General features: G+C 43.2%; 1 protein-coding gene across 1 annotated transcript in view; it reads left to right on the top strand.

The window, feature by feature from the left end:
* The window catches only part of GATB (glutamyl-tRNA amidotransferase subunit B), a 1295211-nt gene that overhangs the window by 706310 nt on the left and 572146 nt on the right, over positions 1–16755 (top strand). The window contains exon 7 of the mRNA XM_069631274.1: positions 1041–1125. Within this exon, the coding sequence (XP_069487375.1) occupies positions 1041–1125 (85 nt within the window). The remainder of the gene's footprint in view (positions 1–1040; positions 1126–16755) is intronic.

Here is a 16755-nt window from a genome sequence, read left to right as displayed (position 1 = left end):
TTTGCGAAATCTATGCTTAACAGAAATAGTTATTGGTAACTTTTAAACTGGGAGAACACAATGTTTAATGTCCTTATTTTGTGTCTCTGCGTTAAAAACAATATATCACGAAGGGAGTTCCTTTATTTATTTATTTTTATTTTTATTTATTTTTATGCAAACGACATGTGGTGGTACCAGGCACTGGTGCTGTGGGCGTAGGATATCAAAAATGGACATGGATTTGTTGATCAGGTTTATTATAATGAGTGGCAAATTGGAAATGTATTATATTTTGTGCTATTTTAACGGCATTGCCGAACTTCTGCAGCACATTGTGCTTTCTTGTTGTGAGCACACAATCGCTATAAGCTGAATGATCTGCCGGAGATCCCACTGCTCTTGGAAGGGACTCTCGCTACACCATGGGCCTCATTACGAGGTGGGCGGTAAGGGATTACCGGCACCGGTAATCCCTTATTGCCCTACTATGAGTTCCCTTTGTGTGTCCTCCCTTAACGCCTGGTTTTTCCAGGCGTTAAGGATGGGACCCACAAAGGGACTCTGGAGCTAATAACGGTATTGCAATTTGCGTTACCGTTATTAGCGCCTTCCCCATTCCCATTGAGGCCTGTGGGGAATTACCGGTCCCGCCAACCTTGGAATGGGGCGGTAATAGCTCCATTCACCAGGGCGGGGTCGGTAAGGTTTTGGAGGCAGCTATGGCGCTAATAGCGCCATGGTTACCTCCAACCTCGTAATGAGGCCCCATGTTTTTTTTTCCTACACCTGAACTCACTCCCACATGTTGATATGATTAATGCCTTATGCCTCTCTTTCTGAAATATTCCCAGATTTGTGGAACTTTGTTAATATTGTGAAAGTTATTATTCTATCTGTGTACTGCGTTGTCTCCTACCTGATCTCATTCCTCCACCCTTTGTCTAGAAGTGAATTATACTTGCATATGGCACATCGTAAGTAAATTAAAACCTGAAAACACATTCAATACACATTCTGACCTGCCAATCAGATTGAATGTGCCTTGTGTTTTCATTTAGATTATGAAATTCGACGGCAAATTGAGGTGCTTGAAAATGGTGGCATAATCCTGAATGAGACAAGATCCTTTGATTACAAACGTGGGTAAGCATGCATGTCGCCTTTTGTCCATTTTAAGCTCTGCTTTGGGGGTTTGGGAAGAAAAACATTGGAACAATACTTTAGATTATTCTATGAGCAATAACTAGTGCAGCTAAAGTGAGGGATAGGATACCCTGCAATCTGGTGAAATAACGACAACTTGCCATTGTGCCCTATTCTTCCCTCACGTGATATGCATTTGATATGAAAGTAACCAAATGTTCTGTTTATGTGGCATGGAGCACTTTCAAGCCAACACAACTAGTACAATATTGAAAAAGCACTTTCTACAAAGACAATTTGTAGTAAAGACCACCGTGGAAGGAAGAGGAGTAGAAAGTATAGAACATACAATTGCCTTGTCTATATATTTGTGTTGTATATGTGCGGGAAAACATTTTCTAAAGAATATGTAAGTTCTAAGATGTTAGCAGACACTTTACACAGTGCAGTGAGCAATTGGGAACCTGCTTAATTGGGGTGTCATGAGAGGATGAACGGAACCCTCGACAAACATGTCACTTGGATTAAGATAGCTTGCATTTTCACTTGAACCAAACTGGAAGATAAATGGGAATCAAAGAGGTTACAACAAACAATGAATGTTCTACTTGGCATTATATGGTTCACTGTGATTCCTCTGGTAGATAGTCAAAATGGTAGGTGTTATTTTCCTTCCTAGGCCATTTCCGTCGGGCTGGCCTCTGTTAGGTTGGGTGGAGTCCTGAATTTAGCCCTGTGATTCACTTTAACCCGAGTCAGAGTACTAGAGCAAGGTGAGATAGGCTCCTTCGAAACGAAGGAGTATTTTAGATAATGCATGGAAGCATGGAGAAACTCATTTTTAACAGTGTCATGATGCAGGCGCAAATTGAACCAGATGAAAGGGCGTAAGCTATAGACCCAATGCCCTTATTGCAGTGTCCAACCGCCTATTCCAACATATGTTCCTGAGGTTACCACATTTAGCAAAGTGTTCTACAATAGTCAGTCTGAGACTATTTAAAGCACTCCACGCTTCTTGACTGGGCCTTGACAGATTGTCTAGAAGATGGGCCATCCTCCAAGTCTATGGACACTGCTACCAGAGCAAGACATGCAAGTTTCCCCCTCTTGCCCTAGGGGTCTCAGCAAACGACTTCCTGGGTAAGACTGTGTAGTGAAAGGAACTTGGGGTGGAAACAGTAAAGCAGACACCAGTGATCACAGTTCAAGGGTTTTTATTGAACTTTACAATGGGTGAGATATACGCCTAATCTAAACCTAAATCTAAGATGGGAGCAAGCTACGGCCATCAAATAATAATAAGATAGCCCTAGAGGCATCTTGTCAAATAAAAAATAAAAAGGGCTTATACTAAAGAAAAACTATTGTCAATCCTTACTGCTAAATTACAAAAAGAAAGAAGTGTTTACAATATGTAAGTCAGGATGGTATGGCTGGGTCTCCCTTCCCCATGTTTGAAGCACGGGGTAAGGCGGGACTCTCGAGCATAGCACACTCCTTGGCCTCGTCAGCATGAGGCCTGCAGTTGAGGTCAACGATATCAAAAACCTTAAGAGTCTAAGTGTCCTCCTAGCTAAAGTCTCTTTCCCTAGAAGGCTGGTTGATTCAAAGAAACAAAAAGATAAACAAAAAGTTACTTTGGTACTCTAATACAATGGGTGATTGCTCTTTGCCTCTAGGATCTCCCTCCACCAGGCTCAGATACTCTTTGCAACTTGTGCCTCTCACCGCCGGGTTCACTACGGCCTTTCTATAAAAAAAAATTCTATGTTCTCGGAAAGCTGTGTTCCTTTGCCCTAGCTTTCCTCTGGCCACGCGTCGGAGACTTTTGATTATATAACAGATTTAACCTAACCCCTATAGGACTACTCTGATGCCTCACACCACCCTTCCCTAGGGCTTCTGGTTCTTGTAGTTTCAAAGAACGTGTCCCGGTCAGTGTCTTTCGAATGAGCGCCCATGTGGCGCCAGACCCCTCTGCACCTGGACCTCCACTGGGCTTTCTTTAGTATTCTCTCTCTCTCTCTCTCTCTCTCTCTCTCTCTCTCTCTCTCTCTCTCTCTCTCTCTCTCTCTCTCTCTCTCTCTTTCCTTGCATTCACAAATGTTGCCACTTGCAACCTTGGGCTCAACACAGTTCGGTTTACTATCAGCTTCTTCTGACTAACCGGCTGTGCTGAACCCGTTAGCTTATTTGTTCTCGGGAGTTAAGGATAGCACCACAGTAGCCAGCTTCTAAATATCCTAAGGATAGGATGGGGAAAAGGTGTTACAGGGAAGGGGATAGCTCATCTCAATCTTCGGTGTCCCACTTCCACTCCACCGAAGACCCCTGGCCAAGGTGATCCTCCACCACTGGTCCACCCCCAGCAACTGGATCCAATAGTGATGGCCGTGTCCTGGGCACCTGAATGACAGATCTCCGGGGACTAGCGGGTGAGAAACCTTGAGATTTCTCACAGTAGTTTTGCCCCTCTTGCCCAATAGGTCTCCTTGGGTATGATTGTCTTCCCTTTCACCTTGGGTCCCATCACCAGTTCCTAAAACAAATTTACATAAACATTAGCAGACCGGCAAAGGAATCCTAGTTGCATGGCAGGTGCCACAGGCATACTGTGAAGAAGCTTTGAATGAACAGGACAGCAAACTCGTGTGTTCCTAGTCTAAAACAGGCTGAATGGGCAGCCGCCAAAACATGTGTGGTGTGCATGGGAAACGAGAGGAAGGGGTGGTAGAAAGAGTAGAAGAGAAAAAAAGGTTGGAGAGAGTGATGACTGAAGTGAAAGGTGGGTGGAAAGTTGCAGGTGGAGGTGGGGCAAGATCATGAGATGGCTCATAAATCAGGCCTCAACAGGCAGCTACTTCCTGCTTGCCAAGCAATATAATTGGCTCAGCCACTCCTCCAGTGCTAATAGATGTAAATAACTAAAAGAAATCATTTTCTTATATTTTAAGTAAGTCCAATAAAGGGTTTAACAGAATGATGTGTCTTTCTAATCAGCCGAGGGTATAGAGAACAAATCAGTGAAGCTGGTCAAAATACAATACATGTATTAAAAACAATGAACACATGCAAATTAATAGTGATTTACCAGTACCAAAATTGAAAAATCTGTGGTTGTGTTTAGAGTTGCCATTGAGGTTTTCCTTTTTAATGGTTTAACATTGGATATCGTGGCCAACTTGAGACCAAGATGGCTACATGTTTCTTATTTTGCAGATTAGGCCAACTTTCTTGTCGTGCAGTCTTGAGGTTTACCTGCAGGCTGCTTTTGTAAAAACAATTCAAACCCAGCCGATTGGGAGGTACACAGGCTTTTGGGGGTGATTCCTTGTCTGAAGAACAAGAGGAGTGCCAAGTGAAAGCCTCCAGGAAGTTGAAAGGTGGCCAGAGACTGCAGAGGCCTCCTGTAGTCCTCACCACGTGAATTTATGTTTCTGATATCTGCTTAAAGGAGTGTGCCCACCTGCGGTGCAGGAGTTGCTGTGTGCCTTCTAATGTCTGTGCAGGTGGCACTGGGGGTGGGATGCGCCAATCCCCACTCAGCTTCTGCATTGTTCCTCAGAATTCTTGCTGATATAGGAGCACATAACACATACGAGTCTACTGTAATTGCAGGGACCTCCACTGCTGCATACCTGCCGAAAACTGGTCCTGGCGTAAGGCTTCCACTGCGGTTAGCACAATACAAATAGGTGGCGATCTGGGCTAAGGGGGGGGTGCAGTCATCCACTGCTCCCTGCTACAGGGCATATTGTACTCTGCAGATGGCCTGGTTTTAGAGAAAATATTGGCACTAAACTAATTAGTGGATGCATCTCATCATGAAATAAAGTATTTGCAGATATGCATTGAAAAGTCATACAAATGGATTGAGTGTCAAACTTAAAAAGCCCATGTAAATTGCAGGAATCCTGATGAGGAAAGACTAGACAAGCAGCTTCTTCCCTGAAAGCTACTCCAAGCACTTACCAAAAATTGTAAAAGGAGCTTACCAAAGCCCTGTGTGCCAAGGCTAAATTGACACGATGTGTGGAGAAAACAACTAATCCTTGCCAAGCTAGGACGACTCACAGGACATGCCATACAGTTTGATTAGCACTCAAATCATTTTGGCTCTTACACCGAGATTGCTCTGATGGTACAGAGGTTGGAATCTATCAATATGTAACTGGAGGGATGCTCCCCAGAACAACATGAGGTTGTTAGGGGTGCCAGAGCTCAGCTTAATTAAAAAAGCTACTCAGAAAGATTCTTGAAATGACAGGTTTCTTCCCTCAGTATGTTGTTGAGCAGGTTCAGTAAACACCAAGTCCTAAGAATCGCTAAAATGTGTGTGGATTAGGATTCTCAAATTCATGGAACTGATGGATTGCTCTGCCAGCTTTTAGAGATAAAGCAGGAAGATGATATCAAGGGGACATTCTCGTTTCCTGGATTTCAGCTTTGTGGTACTGACCTTTAAGTAATACTTTTCCATCACTATGACTGTCCTATGTAACAAGGATATTAAGTATAGAGTGTTCTTTTTAAATTAAGGAGTCACAATGAATGCCAAGACTCCCTCATGTTTTAGAACAAAAGGTGGCCATTCAATATGTGGAGTTTGGAATACAGGGAGTGGGAGTCTTTCATATGGATGTCTCGTGTAGAAGGGTGGGGTTGCCATTGTTCTTGAAGCTGTTTGATGCAAACATATCTTTGCTTATGTGGGCTAATATGGAGCATAATCGGGTTAGTTGGCTTGGATAGCTTATCAACTTTAACGTGTAACACGTTAACCTTGGAATTGGTAAGATGTTTCATGTTTCCAAGTCTTCTTTATTTCCATTCGGGTGTCATTAAGAGAGGGGAACAAAACATTTAAACTCCAATGATTGGCTATAGACACATTTATTCTGAGATCATTATGATGTAAAACAGTGTAGGAACAAGGGATTTAATGTAGACAGAACGGGTCTGCTTGCCAATATTTAAGGTTGGTGTAAACAAAAAGAATCTGTCCTGGGCACAAGAGGTAAGTGTGGGTAGTCCCTACTCTCAGTAGGGTAAGTTCCCCCCCACCCCTCTTGCTCAAGCCTATCTTGGAATAGTTGGTTACCACTGACTTGAAGTGCTCCATGGACCTTGTATTCCCTCGACACAAATCCTATGGTTTTTCTGTGAGTGAAGAAAGTTATTGGTGCCGTCCTTGTGAGGAAACATTGTTGCTGCTAACTTGGAGCCCTGCTCTCTATTCCTGGAAGTAAAATTACAACTAGCGTGCACGGAGCACTGATAAGTGTCAGTGGGGGGTCAGTCAAAATCTCGAATACAAAAGGTCGAAAGACAAAAATCTCGAAAAAATAAGGTAAAAAAAAAAAAGGCGAATTCCTTTTTTTTTAAAATTATATATTTATTTTGGAGTCCGGGGATAAAAAAAAGGGTAAAACAAAAAAAAAGGGGGTTGGCGGGGGGAACCCCCCATTTTGAATAAAAAAAGTATTTAAAAAAATCGATTTTTTTTTGTTCGAGATTTTGTCATTCGACCTTTTCACTATAAACCGTGTCAGTGTTCCTGACAATATGAGTGAAGGTTACCAGTCCCTGCAAGGAAACATTGTTGCTGCTGCTTTACCTTGGAGCCCCAACCCCATTGGAAGTAAAATCACGCCTAACGTGCAAAGTGCTGATATGTGTCAGTACATGGACCGTAACATAGTGTAGCAGAGGCTGGCACTTTTCCTTGGTGTGCAGCAGCTCGTCAAGGTGAGTGTCTGTCTTTACTTTTTTTCTTTGCTCAAGATATCACTCTTTAACAAAGGAATGTACAATCTAAGGAGCAAGTCCACCCAGGACACCGGGCTGAGTAACTCGCAGAGGGAATACTCTACAGCCGTTGCACAGGAAGCTGGCATTTTGATCAGTGGAGGCAGTATAGGGGTTGCAAAGTTCATGGAGGTTTTTGATAAAGCTTTTTCTGCACCAATGGTGACGTTATACAGCAGTCTGCATCTAACATCGAATCACTGTTGCTAGGTCATAATGGAAATGATGCTCAGCAAACACAGCAACCGGAGGAGGATATTGGGCGCGGGACCCAAATATTTCTCAGTGGCATGGGACGAACATTGCCCACTATTTACATAGAGGGTCCACAAGATTTGGTGTTTCAACCTCCTCTGATAGTGGCAGACACCCAGGAGTCTCGTCCGAGAGTTGTACCATCTACCCCCGGAGAGATTCCAACAGAGGGGAGCCAGGCTCTTTCTCAGACCCCAGTACGAAAGATGTTAACTCAGGGTGTGTCCACCAGGACATTAAAAAAAAATACTCAACCGAGGAAAGCCTGCCCCTTACTAAAGTTGTTGCCTGAAAAAAATCCCCTCTCACCAATGAGTAGGAATCGGCCAATGGAAGATTTGTTTAAAATCGCAGATGGGAATGTGGGCCCAAGTACAAGTACTGACTTGAGGCCTTTTGCTAAATCCAGAGTAGGCAGTGCTGAGTGTCAAACAAATGTTATCAGCGACCAGAGCTTACTGGTTTTAGATCTTCAAGGGGGACAAGAGGTAGTACAACGAATCAATGGGGTTATTGGTGAGGGAGAAGATTTGAATGCCCCTATTGAAATGGACCCTCTGCCCTTGTTTCTTACGGAGCACCTGTTTAGTATTAACATATCGGCGGCAGGTGTCAATGAGATTGAGGAATTGTCATTGCACCACAGTCTTAATCACACTGTGAGAGAGTTGGACAATAAATTTAGGCTGACAGCCCCTGAAATATTGGCACTTAATATGGTTGAGTTCCTTCTCAACTCTCTATGACAATACTAAATTAGAATTGTCCACCCACACTCAACTAAGTGATATTAAAGTTAATTTGAAACATATCCAGACAAGCTTGAGCACTTCAACCGTAATAAGATCAGCCCCCACGGTACACCAGGAGAAGAGCAAGGGGGGGTCCAATGATCCCTGAAAGCATACCCAAAAGTATACCACCAGTTATAGTCGTATCAAGTGGAGGGGGGTGTAAAGGGTCAAAAAGGAGTAAAGGGAAAGATAAAGGCCAGAAGTGTGAGTCAAGGCAATTTTTGAGGAATGTTCATTTAACAGAAATTGAGGGCTCGGCTGCATGAACCCAGGAAGGGGGGATGGAAGGGGCTTGTGCAGCACATTCTGTTGACAGAACGATTAGTTGTGTGTGGGAAAAAGGTGTGATGTGTGAAATCGCAACTCCAAAAGAGATGATCACTGATAATGCGGGTCATGAGGTGAAGACAGTACAATGGGCCCCCATTTGTATCCAAAATTAAGGTGTTGGTTGCACTGAAGGTGTCAGCCACGTGCCCCCCACTATCACATTGGGAGTCCAAACCAAAGGGTGTCTCACTGCGCAGTCCCCAGATAACTGTCTTCTAGTTGGCCAGGACACGGCCATCGACTTTGGATCCAGTACCTGGGGGTGGACCAATGCAGGAGGATCACCTGGATGGGGGGGGTACTAGGGAGTGGGGCATCCTCAGGAGAAAGAAACTCTGTACCCATTTCCCAGTAGAACACCCTCATTCTATATATTATCCAGGAACTTGACCCCCCCTTCACACACACACACACACACGCGCACACGCGCACGCGCGCGCACACACACACCCACACACCCACACACCCACACACACACCCACACACCCACACACACCCACACACACCCACACACACACACACACACCCCCCCCCCTCTCTTCAGGGAAAGACAGATTCACACACAACCAGTCCGTTTGACCTTTTGACATGTCCCAATATCAGGGTCAGGCAGAGTCAGGAACTTAACCTTAATGACTTGCACCTGAATCTTGTTACCTTTCCTCACTGGGAAAAAAAAGGCTGTGCATGAGAGCACCCGGAGAGCAAGGCAAGAAGGGAAACCAGAGCAAACAAAACCAGCAGAACGGAAGGGCAGGAAATCCCAGGAAGGTGATGGGAATATGGAAGCAGAGCAGACTGGACCGGGAGGCGAACAAAAGTCTGTGGTCCTAGCAGCTGCGAAGTGAAAGTTGCTACAGAATCTCAAGGGGGCAACTCCTTGCCACTGCAGAAGGTGACAGCGGTACCTCCTTCATGTGTGGCGTGAGGACTTGAAAGGAGGCTTTCTGCGCTAGGCCAAAAGCCTTGACTGAACGGAAGGTCTTGATAAGCTGTATCAGCCGCTGCCATTAAGTGAAAAGGGAGACTGGCTTGTGATAGTGAATGGAAAGGACATTAGCGTTTGAAGTGCTTGTTAGGTTGTCGAGAACCGCGAGGGAAAGCATGTAGCAAGAATAAAGAATGCTGAGATTGTGCATGTGAAATAAGCTGCAAGAGAAAATAACTAAGAAAGGACGCGAATTGTCCAAGTGGTTATACGAGGAGAAAGTCAAAGGTACAAACCCCCCTTGTACAGTCGAAGGTCTTTGACAAGTGGTGAAAGGAACTGCAGAGACCAGAAGGCCTTGGTAGAGGAGGCCGGTATAAACCTTTGAACTGTATCCAGTATTGTGGGTTGTGCGTAGGACGGCAGCCATGATAAAGAGAAGCTTGATTGTGAAAAGTAAATGCACTTGCTACAATATAACTTAAGTTTCTGTATCGAACTGGCAAGTACGTAAAAGTGAAGCATACAAGATTCCAAACAAACAAGTGAGATGTTGGATGTTTGAAGGCTCGCACACCATCAAGGGAAGCCAGAACTGCCTACAGAGGAAGGGTGAACTGGTGAAAGTGAAGCAAACATTTGTTTAAAAGGACTTTAAGAGTTCCTGAGTGCTATAAGCTAGTAGAATTGGTAACGTTAACTGAACTGTGATTTGAAGGCTACAGTGAACCCAACGGAGAGATGCCAAGTGAAAGCAAGGGAAGGTGAAGCCCCCATTTTGATAAAGTGACTGAACAGTGGGGTAAAGACAAAGGTGAACCCAACAAAGGGGTATCACGAGAAAGCCACAGAAGAAGGGAATCCCGCATGGGCAAAGTCTTGCGCTGCCAGGCAAAGACATTGATTCGAGGGATCCTGCCCTTTTGGAAGAAATAGCTTCCTGATGCCTACAGACTCAAGCGGTGCTCAGTCATGCCACTGGGAGTGTATTAGTTCAGCAGTCCTGAACTACCGAACCCTTTTGGACATTTTAGTTTGCATTACACTGTTTTGTTATACATATCATTGACCAGCACCTATTTGTTGTATAGAGTAAGGATTTGGCAGTAGGTTTTTTACTATAGGCCATTTTGTTTTGACACGACACTAGGACAGCGTTTTCTTTACTTTGATGGCTGTAGCTTGCTCCCATCTTGGATTTAGGTTTAGATTTGGCCTTTTTCTCACCCATATACTGTTCAATAAACAACCTTGGATTGTACTCCTTGTGCCTGTTGTGCTTCTGATAACCATGCCTTCCTTACAATACCGACCGGAGTTTGGGTACGGATATTGAAACTCAGAGTGACTCTATTATAATTCTCCCTACTATTCAATCTAGAGCTGTTATTCCTAAGGAAGACAGCCATATGGGAACTCCTATCATAATTTTCTCCGACACCACACAATCAATAATTGCCATCTCCAAGGAAATTAACTTAATGAGGGATCCATTGCTGTTGCCCCCAGCTGGTTGCAACAACTCTGCAGTTGTTATAAGACCATCTATGGACAGTCTGCGGCAGGGGCTTTAGAAGAGGTGGGATTCCTAGGAGACTTCAATGGACTAACTTCAGCTCCATCGACTAGGTTGACGGCCTCCAAGCAAACGAGCTCAACATTAGGAACTAAGGAGCTGCCAAAAAGGTTCCAACTGGAGCCCATTATTCAATCAGATCAGGAAATACTTCTGAATTGATCAAACATACATCGGCTATTCCACGAAATACAGCAACTGCGCCTGAAAGGGTGTATATTTTAGATGACAGGAGAACTAATATTGTGCAACTTGATTTTGTGTCAAAGCTGATTACAAACATGGTTGTAATTGATTCTTTACAATTTACAGGGTATAATTTAACAACATTGTACAATAATTGCAACACAGGAAGTGATGTTCGTTTCCACTAACCCAAGAGTGATCAGTTTACGGGCTGTAACCTGCCTTTTCAATCCTCATGAGAAACAGGTGGTGGAAGGGCAGGATAGTGAAAGATCTGTCCATTGGTTAATTGGTCCTGGCTTCCACACCCTTTAGCTGGTGGAAGCCAGGACCAGTTTGGTGAAAGAGGCACGGGGCTTTAGTAAACCCTGTGCTTTGTCGTTACTTAACCATGCTAAGCTGGAACACCAGGGGTCACAGTAGTTTTATTGGAACAGCTGAGAAAAGTGGAATCTTATTAGTCCATGATTTGGTTCATTTACAGGAGGTGTGGCTAACTAAACATGTAAGCATGGATGGCTACTCAGTGCTTGAGCAAATGGCATGGTTTTGGTGGTAGACCGTCTGGGGATTTACATAACGCAATTAGTAATGTGATTTTAAGAAAATATGAGATTGTTTCAGGCACATCGTATGGGATACTGGCAGTGAAAATACTGAAAGAATCAATGATAGAATCCCCAGTGTTATTTGTGAACATTTACTGCAATCCTTTGTGTTCCAACTTGGACTCCTTTTAGTCTAAATTGATGGTGGTGTTTGAAAATTTCTCAGCGGAGGGGTAGGGTTAGGGTAAGCATATCTTACTTATGGGGGATCTGAATGCAGAATGTACTTATCTTAAGGTGCCCCCCCCTTTCTGGGGAATCTGATTCAAATAGTAAGAAAAGGACCTTCATTAACGGTAAATGGTGGGGAGACTTTTTGGACTACTGGAACTTCAAAATTGAGAATGGCATTGTCCAAGGTAATGTTCCAGCGTCCTCGAAACAGAACAGCAGAAATAAGTAGTAATGCATTGACTATGTGGCTATAACGGCAGAGCTCATGGACTTATGCTCCGAGTTAAAAGTATCGGACACAGCTTAGAGTGATCACAATCCGCTTAGCGTCAGACTTGGTCTCACTGTAATGAGCAATGTGAATCCAAATTGTGCAATTTTTTTGTGGGCAATATAATTGCAAGAAGGTTTCTAAATACTCGGAAATGCGACGAACAGATCTCTGCCTTCTTCAGCAGTACTGATTTGGATGAGAAGCTCTACTTGTTAAGTGTGGATAGATTGTTGCTGTTCCTTGAAAGATTTGAGAGTGTTGATAATAAAAGTGGTAGGATGATGGTAAAGGCTTTCCATCATTTTAATGCTGTTGTCCAACAATGAAAGAAACTGGTGCGGAAAGATGTACAGAATTTACTTATACGGGGAGAGACTGATACAGCCTACCGTGAGCAAGTTAGGAAATTAACACTAACCTTCAAAAACTGTTTTAAATATTATAAGCACATTCAGTTACAAATGGAGGGTGAAAAAATGTTGCAGATTATTACAGAAAAACTCTTGTCATTTTTCAATACTGATAAACGGTGGGTTAAAACCCCAGGAATTTATGCTGAACAATTCCAGCCCTAAAGGTATTTGGGAGCAACATTTTGGGGTTTATACAGAGAGTCAGAGAGGCATTGCACCGGCCTGCAGTGGGAGGGTCTGTGGACCCTCAACATTTCCATTGAACTAATAGAACAAATAATTAAGATGCATTTGAATTCTTGAGCCTCCGGTTCTAATAGCCTGACCAATGTTGTATTAAAATCATCTCCTGACGTATGGTCAAGTACACTTTTTATGTTGTTTTCCTCAGTATTAGCGATTAGATCTACCCCCCGCCGTCTTGGAAGCAATCCATAGTTATTCCAATGTACAAAAAGGGGGATATGGCAGATCCTTTAAATGTTTGCCCTGTATCTCTTTTGGATTGCGGCAGCAACATTTTATGGATCTAGTTTTGCAGAAATTCGAGTCGTGGGCAATTTCTGTGGGAAGTTTGTAAAAGTAACAAACAGGATTTAGGAGTTTGTCCAATATTCTAAATGGGTTTGCATTGGGCTGTCTGCATGAGAAGGCGTGGGATACTGACTCAGCCCCAGTGTTTGTGATGGCTGTTGACTTCTCCCAGGCCTACAAATCCATTAACCGGTCATTACTGTGGCCCAAACTTGGGGAATGGAATCTTCCCCCCCTCGCCACTGGCGATTTTGATATGTCTTCATGAAAATAGTGCTCTACAGGTGAGATTGAGTAGACAAGGGGCTTTCACTGATAAAATTCCAGATAGAGGTTTAATCCAAGGATGTGTGCTATACCCTTGCCTGTTCAATCTGTGCCTGTCAGACTTGGCAGAGCATTTGCGGCAGGTGTCTTTTGTGCCACCAAAAGTACACACACATCCCATTACTTGTCTTACCTATCCAGATGATGTAATATTATTAGACAAGACCCAGGTGGGTGTGCATCATATCTTGAAAGCCATGGTAGTACTATATGCGCTAAAAAATGAGTTGGTGATAAATGAAAAAATTATCAGCGCAAATGAAAAGAATACATGCACAATAGTGACGCTTTTCAATAGTTCCTGCTTCGATTTTTATAAAATATAAGTTTGCCTGAACTACTGTAAGGAAAGGAGATTAGTTTTATAACAAGATCCACAGGTTGGGAGAAGATCGAAGCTAGAATTTGGAGAAGAGTTGTTGGGTTACCTTATTGCCTCCCCATTGTGGCTCTACAGGCAATGAACAGGGTTTGCAGACTTTGTATTTAGTAGGTAGACATTCACCAAAAGATATTTAATGTCATGAATAAATAAAATTGCCAAATTACGTATGTTCCCCATTTTCACTTTTGACAAAATTGACCTTCAATTATTTGCGAATAAGAACCATTAGACACACAGGAGTTTGAGAGATAACAGGCATTGAACCCTAACCCTATCCAATCCCTAATCAGATTATCAGACAATTGAGGTGTTGGTACTTTTAAAGAAGGCCATAATCTTCTTTCCCTCATGATGTTAATCCTGTTGTCTTTCCATGCGGCTACCTTTCAGTTGAGCCCGACATCTGAGCAATATTACTAGGTCCAATTGCATGAGATTTCCTGCAAGGCCACAACGGCCCTCTGTATTGGGTAGTTTAGGAACAATCTGTGATAAATTGTTGATGAAGGTTATTGACAAGGGGACGAGTGCACTGTAAACAGGATTGGCAAATATCCTATCAAGCAGGCTCACATGACTCTTCTTTCAGTGTTAGGATGTTGCTGCGTCTGCAGGCAGATGTTCACTAAAGAGAGAACGCAACCCTTTTGACTAACATTAGACAATCAATTAGTTGTAGAATGTGGCTAAAAAAGGTAATCACAAGCTTGTGGTATACATTCAGGGTGTGATAATTTATTGATGCAAAAATCAGAGGGTAAAATAAAGCCTGAGTATGGAAAATTTACAAGAGGCCATGTGTGTATATATGGTTAGATGCTGTGTTTTGTGATGAATCTGAACCATTTGTCCCTTCTTTCCTGGAGGGAGTCACCCCCTTTGAGGCTAGAGAGTTGAGCCTGCTAAGGAAGACTCTCCTTTGAGGTCAATGAAAGTGGGACCTCACTGGGAGTGACTCCTATCTGGGGGACAAGTATTCCCATTTCTACAAGGAACCTCCTATGAAGAATACTCTGTCCGCATATATGGGTATAGAAGAGGCTGATAGTATTTCTGTTTTGCATCCAACAAATACCAACATTGCTTTTACATCTTTGTCTCAAGGTAATACTGGCATTCCCTTGAACAACAACTGGTGAAAAGCAACACACCCCTTTGAAGTATGGCGCTGAGAATAAAGGGGCAAGGATCCTTACATGGAAGAAGAGGAATCCTATGTAGAAACGAGCCTCTGGTGTACAGACGTTGTGGAGGGGATAGGCCATGCTACACTGTGGAGCCAGTGGAAACATGGAGCGATGTGGAGAGAAGGCAGAGATGCCAGAAGGCAGTCGGCGAAAAAAAGGTAAAACAACCAAGTAAGAGACAGGCGGAAGTACCGTCTTACATTGTTGCATGACCACGCTACAGCTGTGTTGTGTATGGGACCCAGGAAACTACATGAGGCCAGGACAGAATGGAGGAACGACTCCTATTGGAAAGCAAGGACTACAGAGACTGCCGACTCGGGCAGAAGCAGAGAAGTAAGAGACAAGGACGGAAGGACCGTCTTACCTGGTGATGTGACCATGCTGCAGCTGTGATGGGTCTGGGACCCAGGCAACTATGCTAAGGCCAGGACAGACCGGAGGGATGAAGCCTTCACTTGGAACGCGAGGACAGTGGAGATTGTCAAATCGGACAGAAGAGAAGCTGAAGTGGAGAAGGGTGTAAAGCGATATTCCGACTAGGACGCCCACCCACTGGAGCACACATCCAAAGGCATAGAAGGCACCAGGGTTGCCTAGGGTGGAGGGAGGAGATTGGGAACAAATAGAGAGAAATAAGCTGACAAAAAGGGTTACGGGGGCCCTAGAAGTATTGAATCTTGGCAAGAAGCACATTTACAACCGGAGAGGTTAAGAAAACTTAAAAGCCACAGGGACCTGGATAGTCCTCGAGAAATAAGTGACATTGCTAAAATCATAAGAAGAAGGGAACCTAGAGGGTTCAGTCAATCCGTTCACTATATAGAACCTATAGAGACAAAGTGGTCGTGGTGGAAAAGGAAAAGGGAAATATTCCTCAAGAAAATAAACTTGAGACATTTCTTTTTTTTAATTTGTTTTGGTTACACAGTAACCTTTACAAAAATAGAAATCTCTGATATATTTTTACAACAAAAAGTCAACAGCTAAAAGTATCTTACACATTAATCCACTAAAAACAGTACCTAAAAATAACAATACCAATACACACTATTCCACAGAATATTTACATAATAGCAACAAACACATTTCTTCATACATAGACTTTCATATTGCAGGACTCGATAAGATTTAGCAGCCTTTTCGTTGGTAAAGTTCAAACCCTTACAATTATAGACCCCGTAATACTAAAATCATGTCATATTTCTTTTTCTTACTTTTCATTTACAATCAAAGGCACTCCATGGACTGATTTCTAAGGGAACGCACTTAACTTTGATCATAGTACCAACATTCATCCTTACAGTTCACATTTTGTCTTTAGAAAACGTAGAACCGCCAGTTGAAATCTAACCCTGGAGCCATGTAACATATCCATCCAAAGTGCTTCAAGATTAACACATTCTGTATTGGGCATGAATTTGGCAAAATATTCAATGCGTGCTTGTCTAAGACCCAAACATTCGGTCAATAGATGTTCCAGTGTTTCGTCCCTAGCATCTTTATTACAAAATCTACATTCAGCAGTTGATGCGAGAGAACCTGCCCTTACTTACATTCATGGTAAGACCAGTCTCCAAAACATTGAAACGGAATCTCATAAATTCCTGTGTAAGCGCTTTGCTTGGGAATTTTATGAGATAAAGTTCCGTGGTGCCTATCTTTTTGTTGTTGGTGACCAGATGAGAATACAATTTTTTATTCAGAATTACACTGACCGTAGAGTTCCAGTCCGCATGCTGCAAGAGTCTTTTGACCTTCATGGATTTCATAATAAGTAATTCTTTTGATACCCCTACTTTTGCAAGGCACTCCTGGACCTCCCTTTCCAGATCCTGCAGTAGCGAG

Source organism: Ambystoma mexicanum, chromosome 6q (genome assembly GCF_040938575.1).
Source record: "Ambystoma mexicanum isolate Mex_15411 chromosome 6q, UKY_AmexF1_1, whole genome shotgun sequence".
Lineage (NCBI taxonomy): Eukaryota > Metazoa > Chordata > Amphibia > Caudata > Ambystomatidae > Ambystoma > Ambystoma mexicanum.
The sequence above is the reverse complement of the archived record's forward strand: the minus strand, read 5'-3'. Positions and strand labels throughout refer to the sequence as shown.